We start from the raw sequence: 23,095 nt of genomic DNA on the forward strand, positions 1-23,095 counted from the left end.
TACAAGATGAGAAGGATGAGGTGGAACAGATCAAGATGGAGTTACGGAGAAGGTCAGAGAATCTAGACAAAATAATGGAGGAGACCAAGACAGAAAAGGAGAATCTTGACAACATGGCTGTCCAAATCCAGAAGGAGAAAGAGGTAATTGAAAGTGTTGTTGAGGATATCAAGACAAAGAAGACTGATATGGAATTGATGAAAGCTGAGATTGAGACAGAGAAACAAGAGACAGAAAACATGAAGGATGTGATATCAAGCGAGAAACGTTATTTGGAGCAAATGAAGATTGAGATGGAAAAAACCAAGGACAAGATAGCAATCGATGTTGGTGATTTGGAACAGAAAAAGGCTGAGATTGAGAGAGAAAGAGATGAAGCAGACAAGAGGATGGTTGAATTGAAAGAGGAAGAGCAAAGTATGAAGGAGGATATTAAGAAGACGAAAGACAACCTAGAGCAGATCAATGCTGAAATACAATTACAGCGAGAGGACATTGCAAACCCAAATGGAGGAGCTAAATGTCAAAAGCAGAGTTGGAAAACATTCAAATGGACATCGACAGACAAAAAGAACAGATGGACGAAACGCAAAATGCTATAATCATGGGAAAGAATGAACTGGAAGAGAAGCTTGCTGGCATGCAAAAACAAACGGAGGAGGTGGAAGCAATCATTGAAATGACAAAGCGGGAGAAGGAGGATGTGATGAGGATTAAGGCTGAAATAGAGGAACAGAAAGATCAAATGGAAGACAATCTGATGGAAACTCTGAAACATGACAGAGAAGAACTTGAACGTCTAAAACATAACATACAAATTGAAAATGCGGACCTCGAAAAAATTACACAATTGGCAATGAAAGGTCGGGATGAGTTGGAATTACAAGTGTCTGAAATGCAAACCCAAAGAGAGGGAATAGAAAAAGACAAACAAAAGATACAAGATGAGGTGGATGAGGTGGAACAGATCAAGATGGAGTTACGGAGAAGGTCAGAGAATCTAGACAAAATAATGGAGGAGACCCAGACAGAAAAGGAGAATGTTGACAACATGGCTGTCCAAATCCAGAAGGAGAAAGAGGTAATTGAAAGCGTTGTTGAGGATATCAAGACAAAGAAGACTGATATGGAATTGATGAAAGCTGAGATTGAGACAGAGAAACAAGAGACAGAAAACATGAAGGATGTGATATCAAGCGAGAAACGTTATTTGGAGCAAATGAAGATTGAGATGGAAAAAGCCAAGGACAAGATAGCAATCGATGTTGGTGATTTGGAACAGAAAAGGGCTGAGATTGAGAGAGAAAGAGATGAAGCAGACAAGAGGATGGTTGAATTGAAAGAGGAAGAGCAAAGTATGAAGGAGGATATTAAGAAGACGAAAGACAACCTAGAGCAGATCAATGCTGAAATACAATTACAGCGAGAGGACATTGCAACCCAAATGGAGGAGCTAAATGTCAAAAAAGCAGAGTTGGAAAACATTCAAATGGACATCGACAGACAAAAAGAACAGATGGACGAAACGCAAAATGCTATAATCATGGGAAAGAATGAACTGGAAGAGAAGCTTGCTGGCATGCAAAAACAAACGGAGGAGGTGGAAGCAATCATTGAAATGACAAAGCGGGAGAAGGAGGATGTGATGAGGATTAAGGCTGAAATAGAGGAACAGAAAGATCAAATGGAAGACAATCTGATGGAAACTCTGAAACATGACAGAGAAGAACTTGAACGTCTAAAACATAACATACAAATTGAAAATGCGGACCTCGAAAAAATTACACAATTGGCAATGAAAGGTCGGGATGAGTTGGAATTACAAGTGTCTGAAATGCAAACCCAAAGAGAGGGAATAGAAAAAGACAAACAAAAGATACAAGATGAGAAGGATGAGGTGGAACAGATTAAGATGGAGTTACGGAGAAGGTCAGAGAATCTAGACAAAATAATGGAGGAGACCCAGACAGAAAAGGAGAATGTTGACAACATGGCTGTCCAAATCCAGAAGGAGAAAGAGGTAATTGAAAGTGTTGTTGAGGATATCAAGACAAAGAAGACTGATATGGAATTGATGAAAGCTGAGATTGAGACAGAGAAACAAGAGACAGAAAACATGAAGGATGTGATATCAAGCGAGAAACGTTATTTGGAGCAAATGAAGATTGAGATGGAAAAAACCAAGGACAAGATAGCAATCGATGTTGGTGATTTGGAACAGAAAAGGGCTGAGATTGAGAGAGAAAGAGATGAAGCAGACAAGAGGATGGTTGAATTGAAAGAGGAAGAGCAAAGTATGAAGGAGGATATTAAGAAGACGAAAGACAACCTAGAGCAGATCAATGCTGAAATACAATTACAGCGAGAGGACATTGCAACCCAAATGGAGGAGCTAAATGTCAAAAAAGCAGAGTTGGAAAACATTCAAATGGACATCGACAGACAAAAAGAACAGATGGACGAAACGCAAAATGCTATAATCATGGAAAAGAATGAACTGGAAGAGAAGCTTGCTGGCATGCAAAAACAAACGGAGGAGGTGGAAGCAATCATTGAAATGACAAAGCGGGAGAAGGAGGATGTGATGAGGATTAAGGCTGAAATAGAGGAACAGAAAGATCAAATGGAAGACAATCTGATGGAAACTCTGAAACATGACAGAGAAGAACTTGAACGTCTAAAACATAACATACAAATTGAAAAGGCGGACCTCGAAAAAATTACACAATTGGCAATGAAAGGTCGGGTTGAGTTGGAATTTCAAGTGTCTGAAATGCAAACCCAAAGAGAGGGAATAGAAAAAGACAAACAAAAGATACAAGATGAGAAGGATGAGGTGGAACAGATCAAGATGGAGTTACGGAGAAGGTCAGAGAATCTAGACAAAATAATGGAGGAGACCAAGACAGAAAAGGAGAATCTTGACAACATGGCTGTCCAAATCCAGAAGGAGAAAGAGGTAATTGAAAGCGTTGTTGAGGATATCAAGACAAAGAAGACTGATATGGAATTGATGAAAGCTGAGATTGAGACAGAGAAACAAGAGACAGAAAACATGAAGGATGTGATATCAAGCGAGAAACGTTATTTGGAGCAAATGAAGATTGAGATGGAAAAAGCCAAGGACAAGATAGCAATCGATGTTGGTGATTTGGAACAGAAAAGGGCTGAGATTGAGAGAGAAAGAGATGAAGCAGACAAGAGGATGGTTGAATTGAAAGAGGAAGAGCAAAGTATGAAGGAGGATATTAAGAAGACTAAAGACAACCTAGAGCAGATCAATGCTGAGATACAATTACAGCGAGAGGACATTGCAACCCAAATGGAGGAGCTAAATGTCAAAAAAGCAGAGTTGGAAAACATTCAAATGGACATCGACAGACAAAAAGAACAGATGGACGAAACGCAAAATGCTATAATCATGGAAAAGAATGAACTGGAAGAGAAGCTTGCTGGCATGCAAAAACAAAGGAGGAGTTGAAGCCATCATTGAAATGACAAAGCGGGAGAAGGAGGATGTGATGAGGATAAAGGCTGAAATAGAGGAACAGAAAGATCAAATGGAAGACAATCTGATGGAAACTCTGAAACATGACAGAGAAGAACTTGAACGTCTAAAACATAACATACAAATTGAAAAAGGCGGACCTCGAAAAAATTACACAATTGGCAATGAAAGGTCGGGTTGAGTTGGAATTTCAAGTGTCTGAAATGCAAACCCAAAGAGAGGGAATAGAAAAAGACAAACAAAAGATACAAGATGAGAAGGATGAGGTGGAACAGATCAAGATGGAGTTACGGAGAAGGTCAGAGAATCTAGACAAAATAATGGAGGAGACCAAGACAGAAAAGGAGAATCTTGACAACATGGCTGTCCAAATCCAGAAGGAGAAAGAGGTAATTGAAAGCGTTGTTGAGGATATCAAGACAAAGAAGACTGATATGGAATTGATGAAAGCTGAGATTGAGACAGAGAAACAAGAGACAGAAAACATGAAGGATGTGATATCAAGCGAGAAACGTTATTTGGAGCAAATGAAGATTGAGATGGAAAACCAAGGACAAGATAGCAATCGATGTTGGTGATTTGGAACAGAAAAGGGCTGAGATTGAGAGAGAAAGAGATGAAGCAGACAAGAGGATGGTTGAATTGAAAGAGGAAGAGCAAAGTATGAAGGAGGATATTAAGAAGACTAAAGACAACCTAGAGCAGATCAATGCTGAGATACAATTACAGCGAGAGGACATTGCAACCCAAATGGAGGAGCTAAATGTCAAAAAAGCAGAGTTGGAAAACATTCAAATGGACATCGACAGACAAAAAGAACAGATGGACGAAACGCAAAATGCTATAATCATGGAAAAGAATGAACTGGAAGAGAAGCTTGCTGGCATGCAAAAACAAAGGGAGGAGTTGGAAGCCATCATTGAAATGACAAAGCGGGAGAAGGAGGATGTGATGAGGATAAAGGCTGAAATAGAGGAACAGAAAGATCAAATGGAAGACAATCTGATGAAAACTCTGAAACATGACAGAGAAGAACTTGAACGTCTAAAACATAACATACAAATTGAAAAGGCGGACCTCGAAGAAATTACACAATTGGCAATGAAAGGTCGGGATGAGTTGGAATTACAAGTGTCTGAAATGCAAACCCAAAGAGAGGGAATAGAAAAAGACAAACAAAAGATACAAGATGAGAAGGATGAGGTGGAACAGATCAAGATGGAGTTACGGAGAAGGTCAGAGAATCTAGACAAAATAATGGAGGAGACCAAGACAGAAAAGGAGAATATTGACAACATGGCTGTCCAAATCCAGAAGGAGAAAGAGGTAATTGAAAGTGTTGTTGAGGATATCAAGACAAAGAAGACTGATATGGAATTGATGAAAGCTGAGATTGAGACAGAGAAACAAGAGACAGAAAACATGAAGGATGTGATATCAAGCGAGAAACGTTATTTGGAGCAAATGAAGATAGAGATGGAAAAAACCATGGACAAGATAGCAATCGATGTTGGTGATTTGGAAACAGAAAAAAGGCTGAGATTGAGAGAGAAAGAGATGAAGCAGACAAGAGGATGGTTGAATTGAAAGAGGAAGAGCAAAGTATGAAGGAGGATATTAAGAAGACGAAAGACAACCTAGAGCAGATCAATGCTGAAATACAATTACAGCGAGAGGACATTGCAACCCAAATGGAGGAGCTAAATGTCAAAAAAGTAGAGTTGGAAAACATACAAGCTGATCTAGACAGACAGAAAGTAGAACATGATGAGATGAGAAAATATATATTTGTGGAAAAGAATCAACTAGATGAGAGGAATGCTGCCTTGCAAAAACAAAGGGAGGAGGTGGGTAAAGTCATGGAACCAACAGCTATGGTGAAGAAAGATGTGATGAAGGCTGAGGTAAACACACAGACAGAGCCCATGGAAGACAGCTTGGAGGAACAGCTCAAAAGGGGCATGGAAGAAGTTGCAGGTCATGACATACATAAAGAGAAAGAGGACCTGGAACAAACCAACAGGCTGGCAATGATAGAGAGGGATGAGTTGGAATCCATGAAGTCTGAAATAGGAAAACAAAGACAGGAAATAGAGGAGAAAAAACAAAAGATACAGGATGAGAAGGATGAGATTGAAAAGATCAAGATGGAGTTACGGAGAAGGTCAGAGAATCTAAACAAAATAATGGAGGAGACCCAGACAGAAAAGGAGAATGTTGACAACATGGCTGTCCAAATCCAGAAGCAGAAAGAGGTAATTGAAAGTGTTGTTGAGGATATCAAGACAAAGAAGACTGATATGGAATTGATGAAAGCTGAGATTGAGACAGAGAAACAAGAGACAGAAAACATGAAGGATGTGATATCAAGCGAGAAACGTTATTTGGAGCAAATGAAGATAGAGATGGAAAAAACCATGGACAAGATAGCAATCGATGTTGGTGATTTGGAACAGAAAAAGGCTGAGATTGAGAGAGAAAGAGATGAAGCAGACAAGAGGATGGTTGAATTGAAAGAGGAAGAGCAAAGTATGAAGGAGGATATTAAGAAGACGAAAGACAACCTAGAGCAGATCAATGCTGAAATACAATTACAGCGAGAGGACATTGCAACCCAAATGGAGGAGCTAAATGTCAAAAAAGTAGAGTTGGAAAAACATACAAGCTGATCTAGACAGACAGAAAGTAGAACATGATGAGATGAGAAAATATATATTTGTGGAAAAGAATCAACTAGATGAGAGGAATGCTGCCTTGCAAAAACAAAGGGAGGAGGTGGGTAAAGTCATGGAACCAACAGCTATGGTGAAGAAAGATGTGATGAAGGCTGAGGTAAACACACAGACAGAGCCCATGGAAGACAGCTTGGAGGAACAGCTCAAAAGGGGCATGGAAGAAGTTGCAGGTCATGACATACATAAAGAGAAAGAGGACCTGGAACAAACCAACAGGCTGGCAATGATAGAGAGGGATGCGTTGGAATCCATGAAGTCTGAAATAGGAAAACAAAGACAGGAAATAGAGGAGAACAAACAAAAGATACAGGATGAGAAGGATGAGATTGAAAAGATCAAGAATGATTTACAGACACGGTCAGAGAATCTAGACAACCTCATGGAAGAGACAAAGAGGGAAAAGGAGAATGTTAAGGACAGGGCTGTTCAAATCCAGAAGGACAAGGAGGAAATTGAACATGTTATTGAGGATACCAAGACAAAGAAATCAGAACTGGAAATGATGAAAGCTGCAATAAAGACAGAGAAACAAGAAACAGAAAACCTGAAGGACATGATATCAAAGGAGAAACATGACTTGGAACAAATTAAGATGCAGATGGAAAAAGAAATACTAGAACTGCATAACACCAAGGACATGATAGAAATTGATGTTGGTAAGCTGGAACAAAGAAAGGTTGAGTTAGAAGGAGAAGAAGATGGAGTGAAAAATCAGATGGCTGCACTGAAAGAGGAAGAGCAGAATATGAAAGAGACTATTGGGAAGATGAAAGAAAATTTTGAGCAGATTAATGGCGAAATACAACTACAAAGAGATGATATTGCAACCCAAATGGAAGAGTTAAATGTCAAAAAAGAAGAGTTGGAAAACATTCAAATGGACATCGACAGACAAAAAGAACAGATGGACGAAAAGCAAAATACTATAATCATGGAAAAGAATGAACTGGAAGAGAAGCTTGCTGGCATGCAAAAACAAACGGAGGAGGTGGAAGCCATCATTGAAATGACAAAGCGGGAGAAGGAGGATGTGATGAGGATAAAGGCTGAAATAGAGGAACAGAAAGATCAAATGGAAGACAATCTGATGGAAACTCTGAAACATGACAGAGAAGAACTTGAACGTCTAAAACATAACATACAAATTGAAAAGGCGGACCTCGAAAAAATTACACAATTGGCAATGAAAGGTCGGGATGAGTTGGAATTACAAGTGTCTGAAATGCAAACCCAAAGAGAGGGAATAGAAAAAGACAAACAAAAGATACAAGATGAGAAGGATGAGGTGGAACAGATCAAGATGGAGTTACGGAGAAGGTCAGAGAATCTAGACAAAAATTATGGAGGAGACCAAGACAGAAAAGGAGAATCTTGACAACATGGCTGTCCAAATCCAGAAGGAGAAAGAGGTAATTGAAAGTGTTGTTGAGGATATCAAGGCAAAGAAGACTGATATGGAATTGATGAAAGCTGAGATTGAGACAGAGAAACAAGAGACAGAAAACATGAAGGATGTGATATCAAGCGAGAAACGTTATTTGGAGCAAATGAAGATAGAGATGGAAAAAACCATGGACAAGATAGCAATTGATGTTGGTGATTTGGAACAGAAAAAGGCTGAGATTGAGAGAGAAAGAGATGAAGCAGACAAGAGGATGGTTGAATTGAAAGAGGAAGAGCAAAGTATGAAGGAGGATATTAAGAAGACGAAAGACAACCTAGAGCAGATCAATGCTGAAATACAATTACAGCGAGAGGACATTGCAACCCAAATGGAGGAGCTAAATGTCAAAAAAGTAGAGTTGGAAAACATCCAAGCTGATCTAGACAGACAGAAAGTAGAACATGATGAGATGAGAAAATATATATTTGTGGAAAAGAATCAACTAGATGAGAGGAATGCTGCCTTGCAAAAACAAAGGGAGGAGGTGGGTAAAGTCATGGAACCAACAGCTATGGTGAAGAAAGATGTGATGAAGGCTGAAGTAAACACACAGACAGAGCCCATGGAAGACAGCTTGGAGGAACAGCTCAAAAGGGGCATGGAAGAAGTTGCAGGTCATGACATACATAAAGAGAAAGAGGACCTGGAACAAACCAACAGGCTGGCAATGATAGAGAGGGATGAGTTGGAATCCATGAAGTCTGAAATAGGAAAACAAAGACAAGAAATAGAGGAGAACAAACAAAAGATACAGGATGAGAAGGATGAGATTGAAAAGATCAAGAATGATTTACAGACACGGTCAGAGAATCTAGACAACCTCATGGAAGAGACAAAGAGGGAAAAGGAGAATGTTAAGGACAGGGCTGTTCAAATCCAGAAGGACAAGGAGGAAATTGAACATGTTATTGAGGATACCAAGACAAAGAAAGCAGAACTGGAAATGATGAAAGCTGCGATAAAGACAGAGAAACAAGAAACAGAAAACCTGAAGGACATGATATCAAAGGAGAAACATGACTTGGAACAAATTAAGATGCAGATGGAAAAAGAAATACAAGAATTGCATAACACCAAGGACATGATAGAAATTGATGTTGGTAAGCTGGAACAAAGAAAGGTTGAGTTAGAAGGAGAAGAAGATGGAGTGAAAAATCAGATGGCTGCACTGAAAGAGGAAGAGCAGAATATGAAAGAGACTATTGGGAAGATGAAAGAAAATTTTGAGCAGATTAATGCCGAAATACAACTACAAAGAGATGATATTGCAACCCAAATGGAAGAGTTAAATGTCAAAAAAGAAGAGTTGGAAAACATTCAAATGGACATCGACAGACAAAAAGAACAGATGGACGAAAAGCAAAATACTATAATCATGGAAAAGAATGAACTGGAAGAGAAGCTTGCTGGCATGCAAAAACAAACGGAGGAGGTGGAAGCCATCATTGAAATGACAAAGCGGAGAAGGAGGATGTGATGAGGATAAAGGCTGAAATAGAGGAACAGAAAGATCAAATGGAAGACAATCTGATGGAAACTCTGAAACATGACAGAGAAGAACTTGAACGTCTAAAACATAACATACAAATTGAAAAGGCGGACCTCGAAAAAATTACACAATTGGCAATGAAAGGTCGGGATGAGTTGGAATTACAAGTGTCTGAAATGCAAACCCAAAGAGAGGGAATAGAAAAAGACAAACAAAAGATACAAGATGAGAAGGATGAGGTGGAACAGATCAAGATGGAGTTACGGAGAAGGTCAGAGAATCTAGACAAAATTATGGAGGAGACCAAGACAGAAAAGGAGAATCTTGACAACATGGCTGTCCAAATCCAGAAGGAGAAAGAGGTAATTGAAAGTGTTGTTGAGGATATCAAGACAAAGAAGACTGATATGGAATTGATGAAAGCTGAGATTGAGACAGAGAAACAAGAGACAGAAAACATGAAGGATGTGATATCAAGCGAGAAACGTTATTTGGAGCAAATGAAGATAGAGATGGAAAAAACCATGGACAAGATAGCAATCGATGTTGGTGATTTGGAACAGAAAAAGGCTGAGATTGAGAGAGAAAGAGATGAAGCAGACAAGAGGATGGTTGAATTGAAAGAGGAAGAGCAAAGTATGAAGGAGGATATTAAGAAGACGAAAGACAACCTAGAGCAGATCAATGCTGAAATACAATTACAGCGAGAGGACATTGCAACCCAAATGGAGGAGCTAAATGTCAAAAAAGCAGAGTTGGAAAACATCCAAGCTGATCTAGACAGACAGAAAGTAGAACATGATGAGATGAGAAAATATATATTTGTGGAAAATAATCAACTAGATGAGAGGAATTCTGCCTTGCAAAAACAAAGGGAGGAGGTGGGTAAATTCATGGAACCAACAGCTATGGTGAAGAAAGATGTGATTAAGGCTGAAGTAAACACACAGACAGAGCCCATGGAAGACAGCTTGGAGGAACAGCTCAAAAGGGGCATGGAAGAAGTTGCAGGTCAAGACATACATAAAGAGAAAGAGGACCTGGAACAAACCAACAGGCTGGCAATGATAGAGAGGGATGAGTTGGAATCCATGAAGTCTGAAATAGGAAAACAAAGACAAGAAATAGAGGAGAACAAACAAAAGATACAGGATGAGAAGGATGAGATTGAAAAGATCAAGAATGATTTACAGACACGGTCAGAGAATCTAGACAACCTCATGGAAGAGACAAAGAGGGAAAAGGAGAATGTTAAGGACAGGGCTGTTCAAATCCAGAAGGACAAGGAGGAAATTGAACATGTTATTGAGGATACCAAGACAAAGAAAGCAGAACTGGAAATGATGAAAGCTGCGATAAAGACAGAGAAACACGAAACAGAAAACCTGAAGGACATGATATCAAAGGAGAAACATGACTTGGAACAAATTAAGATGCAGATGGAAAAAGAAATACTAGAACTGCATAACACCAAGGACATGATAGAAATTGATGTTGGTAAGCTGGAACAAAGAAAGGTTGAGTTAGAAGGAGAAGAAGATGGAGTGAAAAATCAGATGGCTGCACTGAAAGAGGAAGAGCAGAATATGAAAGAGACTATTGGGAAGATGAAAGAAAATTTTGAGCAGATTAATGCCGAAATACAACTACAAAGAGATGATATTGCAACCCAAATGGAAGAGTTAAATGTCAAAAAAGAAGAGTTGGAAAACATTCAAATGGACATCGACAGACAAAAAGAACAGATGGACGAAAAGCAAAATACTATAATCATGGAAAAGAATGAACTGGAAGAGAAGCTTGCTGGCATGCAAAAACAAACGGAGGAGGTGGAAGCCATCATTGAAATGACAAAGCGGGAGAAGGAGGATGTGATGAGGATAAAGGCTGAAATAGAGGAACAGAAAGATCAAATGGAAGACAATCTGATGGAAACTCTGAAACATGACAGAGAAGAACTTGAACGTCTAAAACATAACATACAAATTGAAAAGGCGGACCTCGAAAAAATTACACAATTGGCAATGAAAGGTCGGGATGAGTTGGAATTACAAGTGTCTGAAATGCAAACCCAAAGAGAGGGAATAGAAAAAGACAAAAAAAAGATACAAGATGAGAAGGATGAGGTGGAACAGATCAAGATGGAGTTACGGAGAAGGTCAGAGAATCTAGACAAAATTATGGAGGAGACCAAGACAGAAAAGGAGAATCTTGACAACATGGCTGTCCAAATCCAGAAGGAGAAAGAGGTAATTGAAAGTGTTGTTGAGGATATCAAGGCAAAGAAGACTGATATGGAATTGATGAAAGCTGAGATTGAGACAGAGAAACAAGAGACAGAAAACATGAAGGATGTGATATCAAGCGAGAAACGTTATTTGGAGCAAATGAAGATTGAGATGGAAAAAACCAAGGACAAGATAGCAATCGATGTTGGTGATTTGGAACAGAAAAGGGCTGAGATTGAGAGAGAAAGAGATGAAGCAGACAAGAGGATGGTTGAATTGAAAGAGGAAGAGCAAAGTATGAAGGAGGATATTAAGAAGACTAAAGACAACCTAGAGCAGATCAATGCTGAAATACAATTACAGCGAGAGGACATTGCAACCCAAATGGAGGAGCTAAATGTCAAAAAAGCAGAGTTGGAAAACATCCAAGCTGATCTAGACAGACAGAAAGTAGAACATGATGAGATGAGAAAATATATATTTGTGGAAAATAATCAACTAGATGAGAGGAATTCTGCCTTGCAAAAACAAAGGGAGGAGGTGGGTAAATTCATGGAACCAACAGCTATGGTGAAGAAAGATGTGATTAAGGCTGAAGTAAACACACAGACAGAGCCCATGGAAGACAGCTTGGAGGAACAGCTCAAAAGGGGCATGGAAGAAGTTGCAGGTCAAGACATACATAAAGAGAAAGAGGACCTGGAACAAACCAACAGGCTGGCAATGATAGAGAGGGATGAGTTGGAATCCATGAAGTCTGAAATAGGAAAACAAAGACAGGAAATAGAGGAGAACAAACAAAAGATAAAGGATGAGAAGGATGAGATTGAAAAGATCAAGATGGAGTTACGGAGAAGATCAGAGAATCTAGACAAAATAATGGAGGAGACCCAGACAGAAAAGGAGAATGTTGACAACATGGCTGTCCAAATCCAGAAGGAGAAAGAGGTAATTGAAAGTGTTGTTGAGGATATCAAGACAAAGAAGACTGATATGGAATTGATGAAAGCTGAGATTGAGACAGAGAAACAAGAGACAGAAAACATGAAGGATGTGATATCAAGCGAGAAACGTTATTTGGAGCAAATGAAGATTGAGATGGAAAAAACCAAGGACAAGATAGCAATCGATGTTGGTGATTTGGAACAGAAAAGGGCTGAGATTGAGAGACAAAGAGATGAAGCAGACAAGAGGATGGTTGAATTGAAAGAGGAAGAGCAAAGTATGAAGGAGGATATTAAGAAGACTAAAGACAACCTAGAGCAGATCAATGCTGAAATACAATTACAGCGAGAGGACATTGCAACCCAAATGGAGGAGCTAAATGTCAAAAAAGCAGAGTTGGAAAACATACAAGCTGATCTAGACAGACAGAAAGTAGAACATGATGAGATGAGAAAATATATATTTGTGGAAAAGAATCAACTAGATGAGAGGAATGCTGCCTTGCAAAAACAAAGGGAGGAGGTGGGTAAAGTCATGGAACCAACAGCTATGGTGAAGAAGGATGTGATGAAGGCTGAAGTAAACACACAGACAGAGCCCATGGAAGACAGCTTGGAGGAACAGCTCAAAAGGGCCACGGAAGAAGTTGTAGGTCATGACATTCATAAAGAGAAAGAGGACCTGGAACAAACCAACAGGCTGGCAATGATAGAGAGGGATGAGTTGGAATCCATGAAGTCTGAAATAGGAAAACAAAGACAGGAAATAGAGGAGAACAAACAAAAGATACAGGATGAGAAGGATGAGATTGAAAAGATCAAGAATGATTTACAGACACGGTCAGAGAATCTAGACAACCTCATTGAAGAGACAAAGAGGGAAAAGGAGAATGTTAAGGACAGGGCTGTTCAAATCCAGAAGGACAAGGAGGAAATTGAACATGTTATTGAGGATACCAAGACAAAGAAAGCTGAACTGGAAATGATGAAAGCTGAGATAAAGACAGAGAAACAAGAAACAGAAAACCTGAAGGACATGATATCAAAGGAGAAACATGACTTGGAACAAATTAAGATGCAGATGGAAAAAGAAATACTAGAACTGCATAACACCAAGGACATGATAGAAATTGATGTTGGTAAGCTGGAACAAAGAAAGGTTGAGTTAGAAGGAGAAGAAGATGGAGTCAAAAATGAGATGGCTGCACTGAAAGAGGAAGAGCAGAATATGAAAGAGACTATTGGGAAGATGAAAGAAAATTTAGAGCAGATTAATGGCGAAATACAACTACAAAGAGATGATATTGCAACCCAAATGGAAGAGTTAAATGTCAAAAAAGAAGAGTTGGAAAACATTCAAATGGACATCGACAGACAAAAAGAACAGATGGACGAAAAGCAAAATGCTATAATCATGGAAAAGAATGAACTGGAAGAGAAGCTTGCTGGCATGCAAAAACAAACGGAGGAGGTGGAAGCCATCATTGAAATGACAAAGCGGGAGAAGGAGGATGTGATGAGGATAAAGGCTGAAATAGAGGAACAGAAAGATCAAATGGAAGACAATCTGATGGAAACTCTGAAACATGACAGAGAAGAACTTGAATGTCTAAAACATAACATACAAATTGAAAAGGCGGACCTCGAAAAAATTACACAATTGGCAATGAAAGGTCGGGATGAGTTGGAATTACAAGTGTCTGAAATGCAAACCCAAAGAGAGGGAATAGAAAAAGACAATCAAAAGATACAAGATGAGAAGGATGAGGTGGAACAGATCAAGATGGAGTTACGGAGAAGGTCAGAGAATCTAGACAAAATAATGGAGGAGACCCAGACAGAAAAGGAGAATCTTGACAACATGGCTGTCCAAATCCAGAAGGAGAAAGAGGTAATTGAAAGTGTTGTTGAGGATATCAAGACAAAGAAGACTGATATGGAATTGATGAAAGCTGAGATTGAGACAGAGAAACAAGAGACAGAAAACATGAAGGATGTGATATCAAGCGAGAAACGTTATTTGGAGGAAATGAAGATTGAGATGGAAAAAACCAAGGACAAGATAGCAATTGATGTTGGTGATTTGGAACAGAAAAGGGCTGAGATTGAGAGAGAAAGAGATGAAGCAGACAAGAGGATGGTTGAATTGAAAGAGGAAGAGCAAAGTATGAAGGAGGATATTAAGAAGACGAAAGACAACCTAGAGCAGATCAATGCTGAAATACAATTACAGCGAGAGGACATTGCAACCCAAATGGAGGAGCTAAATGTCAAAAAAGCAGAGTTGGAAAACATCCAAGCTGATCTAGACAGACAGAAAGTAGAACATGATGAGATGAGAAAATATATATTTGTGGAAAAGAATCAACTAGATGAGAGGAATGCTGCCTTGCAAAAACAAAGGGAGGAGGTGGGTAAAGTCATCGAACCAACATCTATGGTGAAGAAGGATGTGATGAAGGCTGAAGTAAACACACAGACAGAGCCCATGGAAGACAGCTTGGAGGAACAGCTCAAAAGGGGCATGGAAGAAGTTGCAGGTCATGACATACATAAAGAGAAAGAGGACCTGGAACAAACCAACAGGCTGGCAATGATAGAGAGGGATGAGTTGGAATCCATGAAGTCTGAAATAGGAAAACAAAGACAGGAAATAGAGGAGAACAAACAAAAGATACAGGATGAGAAGGATGAGATTGAAAAGATCAAGAATGATTTACAGACACGGTCAGAGAATCTAGACAACCTCATGGAAGAGACAAAGAGGGAAAAGGAGAATGTTAAGGACAGGGCTGTTCAAATCCAGAAGGACAAGGAGGAAATTGAACATGTTATTGATGATATCAAGACAAAGAAAGAGGAATTAGAATTGATAAAAGCCGATATCGAGACAGAGAAAAACGTAATTGGAAATTTGAAGGACTTGATATCAAAGGAGAAAGATGATCTGGAACACATGAAGATTGAGATGGAAAGAGAGAAGGAAGAAATGGGCCAGATCAAGACTGATTTACAGAGGAGGTCAGAAAATGTAGAGAGAATGATGGAGAAGACAAAAGGGGATAATGTTGATGTAGAAGAAATGGCTGCCAGCCAGCAAAAGGAAGAAGTGATAAGTGTGGCAGACATAGATACACCGAGAGAAGATGATGAGGTAGCCAACTCTGCTGACAAGAGTGAGAGGAAAGAAGCTGAAACCAAAATAAAACTCCTGACTAATGCTTCAACACAGACATCTCTTGTGGAGATGGAAATATCACAAGAAATGGAAGAAGGACAAGGACTCCAAAAAGAAATCACAATGGTGGAAAGGGAGGAACAATCCCTTTTGAAGGCTTGGCCACAGACACAAGAAGACAAAACTGAAAGTAGAATGGCAGAGTTAATACAACACGAGAATGAGTTGGAAAAGATAAAGACTGAAATACAGAGAGAAAAGAAGGAACTGGAAAACCAAATTATTCAACAGAAAGAGGACGAGAAGATCATGATGGCAGAGATAGAGACGAGGAGACAGAGCATGGAGCAGGTCAGCGCAGACCTACTGAGACAGAGGGAAGAAATTGAAAGTCAAATGAAAGAACTAAATGACAGATGGGAAGAACTACAGTACATGCAATCTGAAATGCAAAAGCAGAAAACAGAAATAACAGAAAGTCAGAGTTCTACTGTTAATCTACAAGAACAACCATACACACACAAACAAATAACGTTGGTAACAAAGGCGGACATGGCTACTCTAGAAAAGATTAAACCGTTGACAGAAGAGAGGTTACAAACTGTAGATTTGAGGAGTTTGGCCCAGAGGGAAAAGGATGAGCCAGAGCAAGGTAAGCCTGAGACAACGATGACAGACATAAGAGAATCAACAATGGAGGAGAAAGAAGAGCAAGATCAGGTGATCAATGACCTGCAAAAAGAGCAGGAAGAAACAGAAAGAAAGGAGGAAACTAAGGGCATAAAAGAGAAGACAGAGAGGGAGAAGGATGGGCTGGAACGGGTTACCATAGAGTCCCAGAGACTGTTGGGAGATCTGGAGAACATTGTGGAGGAAACCATGGAGAAAGAGGGTACAGAGGACATGGCTTTCCAAATACAAAAGCAAAAGGAGGACAATGTGAGAATCATTGAGGAGATGGAGCAAAAGAAGGCTGCTTTAGAGCTGATGAATGTTGAGATGCAAAGTGAGAGAGAAGAAATAGACTCTAACAAGGCCATGATTGAAAGGGAGAAGGATGGCCTGCAACAAATGAAGTCTGAGATTACGCAGCAAAGAGGCGAAATTGAACAAATTACAGCTGTCTTAAAGGATGAGAAGGACACTCTTGAGCAATTTAAGATTGAGATGGAAAGACAGAGACAAGAGATGATGAACAATATGGACTTGATGGAAAGAGAGAGAGATGAACTGGAAAAGACAAGGTCTGAGATGGAGGAGTTGGAACACATGAAAGCTGAAATAGAAAGACTGAAGGATGAAATTGACAAAAGAAAGGGTGCAGCAATGATGGAGGTGCCTCAGTTGGAATGCATTCAGAAACAGAGAGATGAAGTTGTCTTCGTCTCAGATACAACACAGACAGAACAAATAAAGGATGAACCCGAACAAAGCAAGGTTGAGACACTTCACACAAAGGAAGAAATGATGGACTCAATCAAGAAGGAGAGAGAAGATCTAGAACAAATGAGAGCTGACATACAAAAACACATGGAAGACATCAATAAAAACAAGAACGTGACAGATAGGGGGAAGTATGAGTTGGAGCAAAGACAGTTACTACTAAACCAGCATGAGGAGGAAATGGAAAGCTTGAGGCAACAGTTACAGAAGGAGAGAGAAGAGCTGGATGAGATTATGAATGACATACAAATCAAGCAAGACATATTAAAGAGTGAGAGGGATCAATTGGAAAAGATAAGGGTTGAGATCCAGAGAGAAAAGGGTACAGAAGGTTACTGGATTACTCAACATAAAGAAGAGGAGGGGAGGGAAATGGAATACCTGGAGTGGTCTTCAGCAGAGACAGACACTCTTAGCTCAGGAGCAGACAATATAATGGCAGTAGGCAGTAGAGAGACGGCAGAGACAAAACAAAAAGTCAAATTGGTAAAGCAAGAAACTGAAAAAGATGTAAGCAAAACTGAGCATAAGGACAAAAGGAGCTATATGAATGTTGTGACACAAACGCATTCAGAAGAGATGCAAAAAGCACACAAAGTTCTGGAGCAGGTGAATTCTGCAACACAAACCTCACCAGAGAAGATGGAAGAAATTGAGGAAGTAGGACAGTTGAAGAAGGAGGATGAGGAGGGTGAGCTTGCACTACTGATGGTTGAAATAGACAAACAGAGAAAAGAGATTGAAAACAACATGGTGGAAATAGAGAGAGAGAAGAAGGAGCTGCAACAGATCAGAGCTGAGATACAGACAGCCAAAAAAGAACTGGTGGAGACTGAGATGCACGGACAGATCAAAGATTCCACTGAGATCCAGAGACAGATCAAAGATTCCACTCAACTTAGAGAAGAAACTGAGAACAGCCTCAGACAGAAGACAACTACAACGCAAGTTGAGTTGGATCTGACAACAGATGAAAGGCTTCCAAAGAAAGATCATTTGGAGAAAATCCGTCAAGAAGCTCAGACAGAAAGGGAGGAGATCGAGAAGATTAAGCACAGGGTTCATGAAATGAAAGAACATCTAGAGGAAAGACTAGTGGTGATTCAGAGACATGAGTTGGTACAGAGAACAAGAATACAAAGAGAGAAAGAAGAGTTAAAGAAGATGAAGGCAGAGTTGGAGAGAGGCAGCCAAGCTCTGCAAAGAGAGTGGGACAGAGGTAGGAGGAAACTTCAGGAGAAGGACCAGGAGCTTGAGATGCTAAAAGTGGAGATGTTCAGAGAGATCGAGAGACTGCAGGTTAATATGGACAAAGAGACAGAAACACTCAAGACAAGTGACAAAGGTATCCAAACCTCAGACGTGGTATTAACCGTAGACGAAGAGAGACTGTGGTTGATGGAGGAATCAACAATGGAGGAGTACAGTATGCTGGCAGAAATAAGTCAAGAAACAGAGCAAACTACAGTGGATATGACATTTGCCAGATCATCACTGGAGCTCCAGGCTCAATCAGAGGAGCACACAGTGATAGAGGATGCTCAGATGAGCGTAGTAGAAGCAGAAACTTCTCCACCTGGATTCAGCCGGTTGCTACGGTGGTTTTGGCGCTACTGCTGTTGCTGCTGCCGCTGTTGTGACTGGTGCGGAAGGGAGTGTGAAGAAGAGGAGGAGGACATAGTATAGTCCCAACTCTTAAGTCAGCAAAATTGTGCTTCATAGAAGCTTAGAGAGTACATAAAGTTAAACAACCCCACTATCATTGATGATGAATCAGATTCTGATTCATCATCAATGATAGTGGAGTAGTTTAACTTTAATTTAATGCGTATTTCTTTTTTCATAACTTTTCCAAATAATTGTATTTAGTGTGCAATAGTATCACCAGCCTTCACAACAATATCAGTGGGGCTCAAAATAAATAAATTGCTATGTAAAGACTGTGTGAAACAATCTGTTTCAGTAATATGAATTGTGAAAAAACACCATCGTTATTAATCATTCAGTTACATCATGTATGATATGTATTCTATTACGCCATGATAAGACATCATGTTTAGATGATGATATGGAACAACCTGATTTATATGGCTAAATTGGAGTGTTGTAAGTGTTGTGCAGGATTGCAGCGCTATGTATTTACTATTATGATGAACTAAGTTTGCACTGAATATTAAATCTAGAGAGAGCAAAATGTACCTTTATTTATTTATTCATTATATTTATAATTAAATATTTATTTATTATCTCTTTTTACAGCTTTTGTTAAAGATGCACTGGTTCCTGAATGGACTCTTATCAAGATTTGTCATAATAATATGTCAAAAAAAGTTATTTCTATTATTTTTTGTTTTCTTATTTTTATACATACTGAATTTGCTATAAACAAAGTGCTATTCTATATTAGTCTCAGGGACAATTGTTGTTCTTTAAGCCAGTATTTTGTAAGTGTAAAAGCCTTGTAATTCATTTATAAGAGTGTGATTCAAATGTATTGAATTTGGTTATTTCTGCATCTCTTCCTCTATACATCCAAAATTACAACAAACATTTGTTATTATATTCTCATATGGGATGACTTTTACAGTGCAGTAATGGATGCTAGTAGTGACTGAATAAGCCCTAAATACACTTGATTATTTTGATATGAGCAATGGGTCCCTTTGTGAACTTCAGTGGGCTCTGTGATTCACTCAGTCAGTCCTAATTTAAAAGCATTTCCATTGCACGGTTGTGTCAATAATCAGCAATGACAGTAACCCAGACACAGAGGGTTAGGTTAGCCTTAGCAGACCTAACCTGTTGTTGTCAGAGGCAGCTGAAAGGGGACACTAGTAAAGTAGCCATTACCCAGGAAATTGCTTATGACCTGTTCCTTGTCCTGAATGGCAATGAAAGTTACTCAAAGTTGGCACAGGAACTTGGCAGTGGGGCATACACACTTGCCCCACAATAGTGGTCTGTGAGAGCTGAGTTTGAAGTTTTGCGAAAGGTTCATGTCATGTCAAAAGAATCAATGCACTATGGGCTGGTTTCCTGGACTAAAAAGGATACTCTATGGAGACTATCCATACTTTTGCTTTTTAGTTCAGGAATAGGTTTAACTAGATTATTGTCTCAAGTATCATTTTGACCCAAAGACCGATGGTGGAGATGCAGGAATAATAAGCAATTCTCACTCACAATTTGACAGACACTACCAAAAGTGCAAGAATATGCAAATAAAAAATGTAGGTTTCTGACATTAGAGGGAACATTCATATTCCGATGGAAAAGCACAGCTGCAATGCCTGGGAAATCCACCAATCACTCATGTGCCTGGATACTATTTAGAATTTTTGTCAAATCACTGTTTGCCTATAACCTAATAAAGACACCATTAATACATGTGTTCTGTTTCTTTTTTCATTCCCTCAAACTGGTCCCTCACATCATTTATAGCTTATCTGTGAATTTATGCTTAGCATTATCGAATATAATAAGCACCCCCATGTCTGGGAAAAGGCCTACAATTTGCATCAGTGGGCAAGAATGCATCTGTGGTAGGCTATCTCCTAGCCTACATATTATATTTTGAGAGATTTGCAGGCAGTGGTTAACTATAAGTGCATTTCTTCCGAAAATAGGCTTGTGAAATGTGTTGAATTATAAGACAATGGTCGACAATGCAGTGCTGCAAACAGTTGCCATTACCTGAGTTTCTGAACTCACCTTACTCGTCTTGAGAACAGGTAGACTTTTGTTTACTTTCTGAAACACAACTCAAAGGCAAAAAAATAATTACATTAGAGAAGGCGAAAGAGAAACTATTATATACAGTTGAAGTCGGAAGTTTACATACACTTAGGTTAGGGAGTCATTAAAACTTGTTTTTCAACCACTCCACAAATTTCTTGTTAACAAACTATAGTTTTGGCAAGTCGGTTAGGACATCTACTTTGTGCATGACACAAGTAATTTTTCCAACAATTGTTTACAGACAGATTATTTCACTTATAATTCACTGTATCACAATTCCATTGGGTCAGAAGTTTACATACACTAAGTTGACTGTGCCTTTAAACAGCTTGGAAAATTCCAGAAAATGATGTCATGGCTTTAGAAGCTTCTGATAGGCTAATTGACATCATTTGAGTCAATTGGAGGTGTACCTGTGGATGTATTTCAAGGCCTACCTTCAAACTCAGTGCCTCTTTGCTTGACATCATGGGAAAATCAAAAGAAATCAGCCAAGACCTCAGAAAAAAATGGTAGACCTCCACAAGTCTGGTTCATCCTTGGGAGCAATTTCCAAACGCCTGAAGGTTCCACGTTCATCTGTACAAACAATAGTACGCAAGTATAAACACCATGGGACCACGCAGCCATCATACCGCTCAGGAAGGAGACGCATTCTGTCTCCTAGAGATGAACGTACTTTGGTGCGAAAAGTGCAAATCAATCCCAGAACAACAGCAAAGGAACTTGTGAAGATGCTGGAGGAAACAGGTACAAAAGTATCTATATCCACAGTAAAACAAGTCCTATATCGACATAACCTGAAAGGCCGCTCAGCAAGGAAGAAGCCACTGCTCCAAAACCGCCATATAAAAGCCAGACTACGGTTTGCAACTGCACATGAGGACAAAGATCGTACTTTTTGGAGAAATGTCCTCTGGTCTGATGAAACAAAAATAGAACTGTTTGGCCATAATGACAATCGTTATGTTTGGAGGAAAAAGGGGTACGCTTGCAAGCCGAAGAACACCATCCCAACCGTGAAGCACGGGGGTGGCAGCATCATGCTGTGGGGGTGCTTTGCTGCAGGAGGGACTGGTGCACTTCACAAAATAGATGGCATCATGAGGAAGGAAAATTACATCTCAAGACATCAGTCAGGAAGTTAAAGCTTGGTCGCAAATGGTCTTCCAAATGGACAATGACCCCAAGCATACTTCCAAAGTTGTGGCAAAATGGCTTAAGGACAACAAAGTCAAGGTATTGGAGTGGCCATCACAAAGCCCTGACCTCAATCCTATAGAAAATGTGTGGGCAGAACTGAAAAAGCGTGTGCGAGCAAAGAAGCCTACAAACCTGACTCAGTTACACCAGCTCTGTCAGGAGGAATGGGCCAAAATTCACCCAATTTATTGTGGGAAGCTTGTGGAAGGCTACCCAAAACGTTTGACCCAAGTTAAACAATTTAAAGGCAATGCTACCAAATACTAATTGAGTGTATGTAAACTTCTGACCCACTGGGAATGTGATGAAAGAAATAAAAGCTGAAATAAATCATTCTCTTTACTATTATTCTGACATTTCACATTCTTAAAATAAAGTGGTGATCCTAACTGACCTAAGACAGGGAATTTTTACTAGGATTAAATGTCAGGAATTGTGAAAAACTGAGCTTAAATTTATTTGGCTAAGGTGTATGTAAACTTCCGACTTCAACTGTAGCTAAATGTCTCTAGAAACATTATGTTTACCTTGCTGACGCCATTACAGTAGTAGATCAATTCATGCATGTCATTAGGCTACACTTCAGTGACAGACTCCTTTCAAACATAGACTCGATCATTTCAATCCCTCAAATATTTATGTTACATAGCTTGTTCTTTTCATTTAGCGTGGTAACTACCACTTAACCACCCAAATACATAGATTTTTCAGTGTCTGCACCATAAAGATAGAGGACTCAACTTTATATCGGTGCCATTATAGCGTCTGTGATAGCATGGGCAGCGCAATTGAGGCTACAATCCATAGGAATCCCCACCCAGTTGACTACTTTAAAAAGGGCAGAAGAATGGTGGAAGCCTTCAATGGCGCTGCCCATGCTTAAACAGCCTTTGGGACGCTATAGACCTCTATCATTCTCTATGGTCTGCACTGCAGAAGTCTGCACAAGAGAGTTGTGCACATGCACTCTTAGGCTGTCCCTAATTTCTTGAATGATGTGATGTACAGTTCACAGACCAGAAATATTACTACCATAATAATTCCACAACAAAAAACTGAACTCAAATGCACTGTTGTTATTTGCATCATTTATTCATCATACAGGTGTCTTGGAAAATAAAATAACCTGAGGGACCAACAGTCGCTCAACATGTTTTAGCCAGTCAAATTAAGACACAAAGACGA

At 39.5% G+C, this 23,095-nt stretch overlaps 3 protein-coding genes across 5 annotated transcripts; all 3 read left to right on the forward strand.

The window, feature by feature from the left end:
• Positions 1-514: 514 nt before the first annotated feature.
• On the forward strand, positions 515-3,481 carry LOC123491430 (myosin-9-like). The gene has a single exon (XM_045222205.1). It carries the CDS (start codon positions 521-523, stop codon positions 3,479-3,481), a length of 2,961 nt encoding a protein of 986 aa, XP_045078140.1. The 5' UTR covers positions 515-520.
• Positions 3,482-6,165: 2,684 nt separating this feature from the next.
• On the forward strand, positions 6,166-7,618 carry LOC123491431 (centromere-associated protein E-like). Its single transcript, XM_045222206.1, has one exon. It carries the CDS (start codon positions 6,209-6,211, stop codon positions 7,616-7,618), a length of 1,410 nt encoding a protein of 469 aa, XP_045078141.1. The 5' UTR covers positions 6,166-6,208.
• On the forward strand, positions 7,584-19,321 carry LOC121571513 (centromere-associated protein E-like). 3 transcript variants are annotated; one of them, XM_045221769.1, is made up of 2 exons: positions 7,584-12,754; positions 13,703-19,321. In XM_045221769.1, the coding sequence occupies exons 1-2, from the start codon at positions 9,164-9,166 to the stop codon at positions 18,653-18,655; spliced, it is 8,544 nt and encodes a 2,847-aa protein (XP_045077704.1). In that variant the 5' UTR covers positions 7,584-9,163; the 3' UTR covers positions 18,656-19,321. The 3 variants fall into 3 exon arrangements, with proteins under 3 accessions (XP_045077704.1, XP_045077705.1, XP_041738945.2); XM_045221770.1 differs by having other exon boundaries at positions 7,584-9,940; positions 10,889-19,321; XM_041883011.2 differs by having other exon boundaries at positions 7,584-19,321.
• The last annotated feature ends 3,774 nt before the right edge of the window (positions 19,322-23,095 follow it).

The sequence above is a fragment of the Coregonus clupeaformis genome, chromosome 8, assembly GCF_020615455.1.
Source record: "Coregonus clupeaformis isolate EN_2021a chromosome 8, ASM2061545v1, whole genome shotgun sequence".
In the NCBI taxonomy this organism is placed as follows: domain Eukaryota; kingdom Metazoa; phylum Chordata; class Actinopteri; order Salmoniformes; family Salmonidae; genus Coregonus; species Coregonus clupeaformis.

What these genes read in the sequence shown, in the direction of transcription:
- LOC123491430 (XM_045222205.1), top strand. Translation starts at nt 521, where the DNA reads ATGTCAAAAGCAGAGTTGGAAAACATTCAAATGGACATCGACAGACAA.
- LOC123491431 (XM_045222206.1), top strand. Translation starts at nt 6,209, where the DNA reads ATGAGAAAATATATATTTGTGGAAAAGAATCAACTAGATGAGAGGAAT.
- LOC121571513 (XM_041883011.2), top strand. Translation starts at nt 9,164, where the DNA reads ATGAGGATAAAGGCTGAAATAGAGGAACAGAAAGATCAAATGGAAGAC.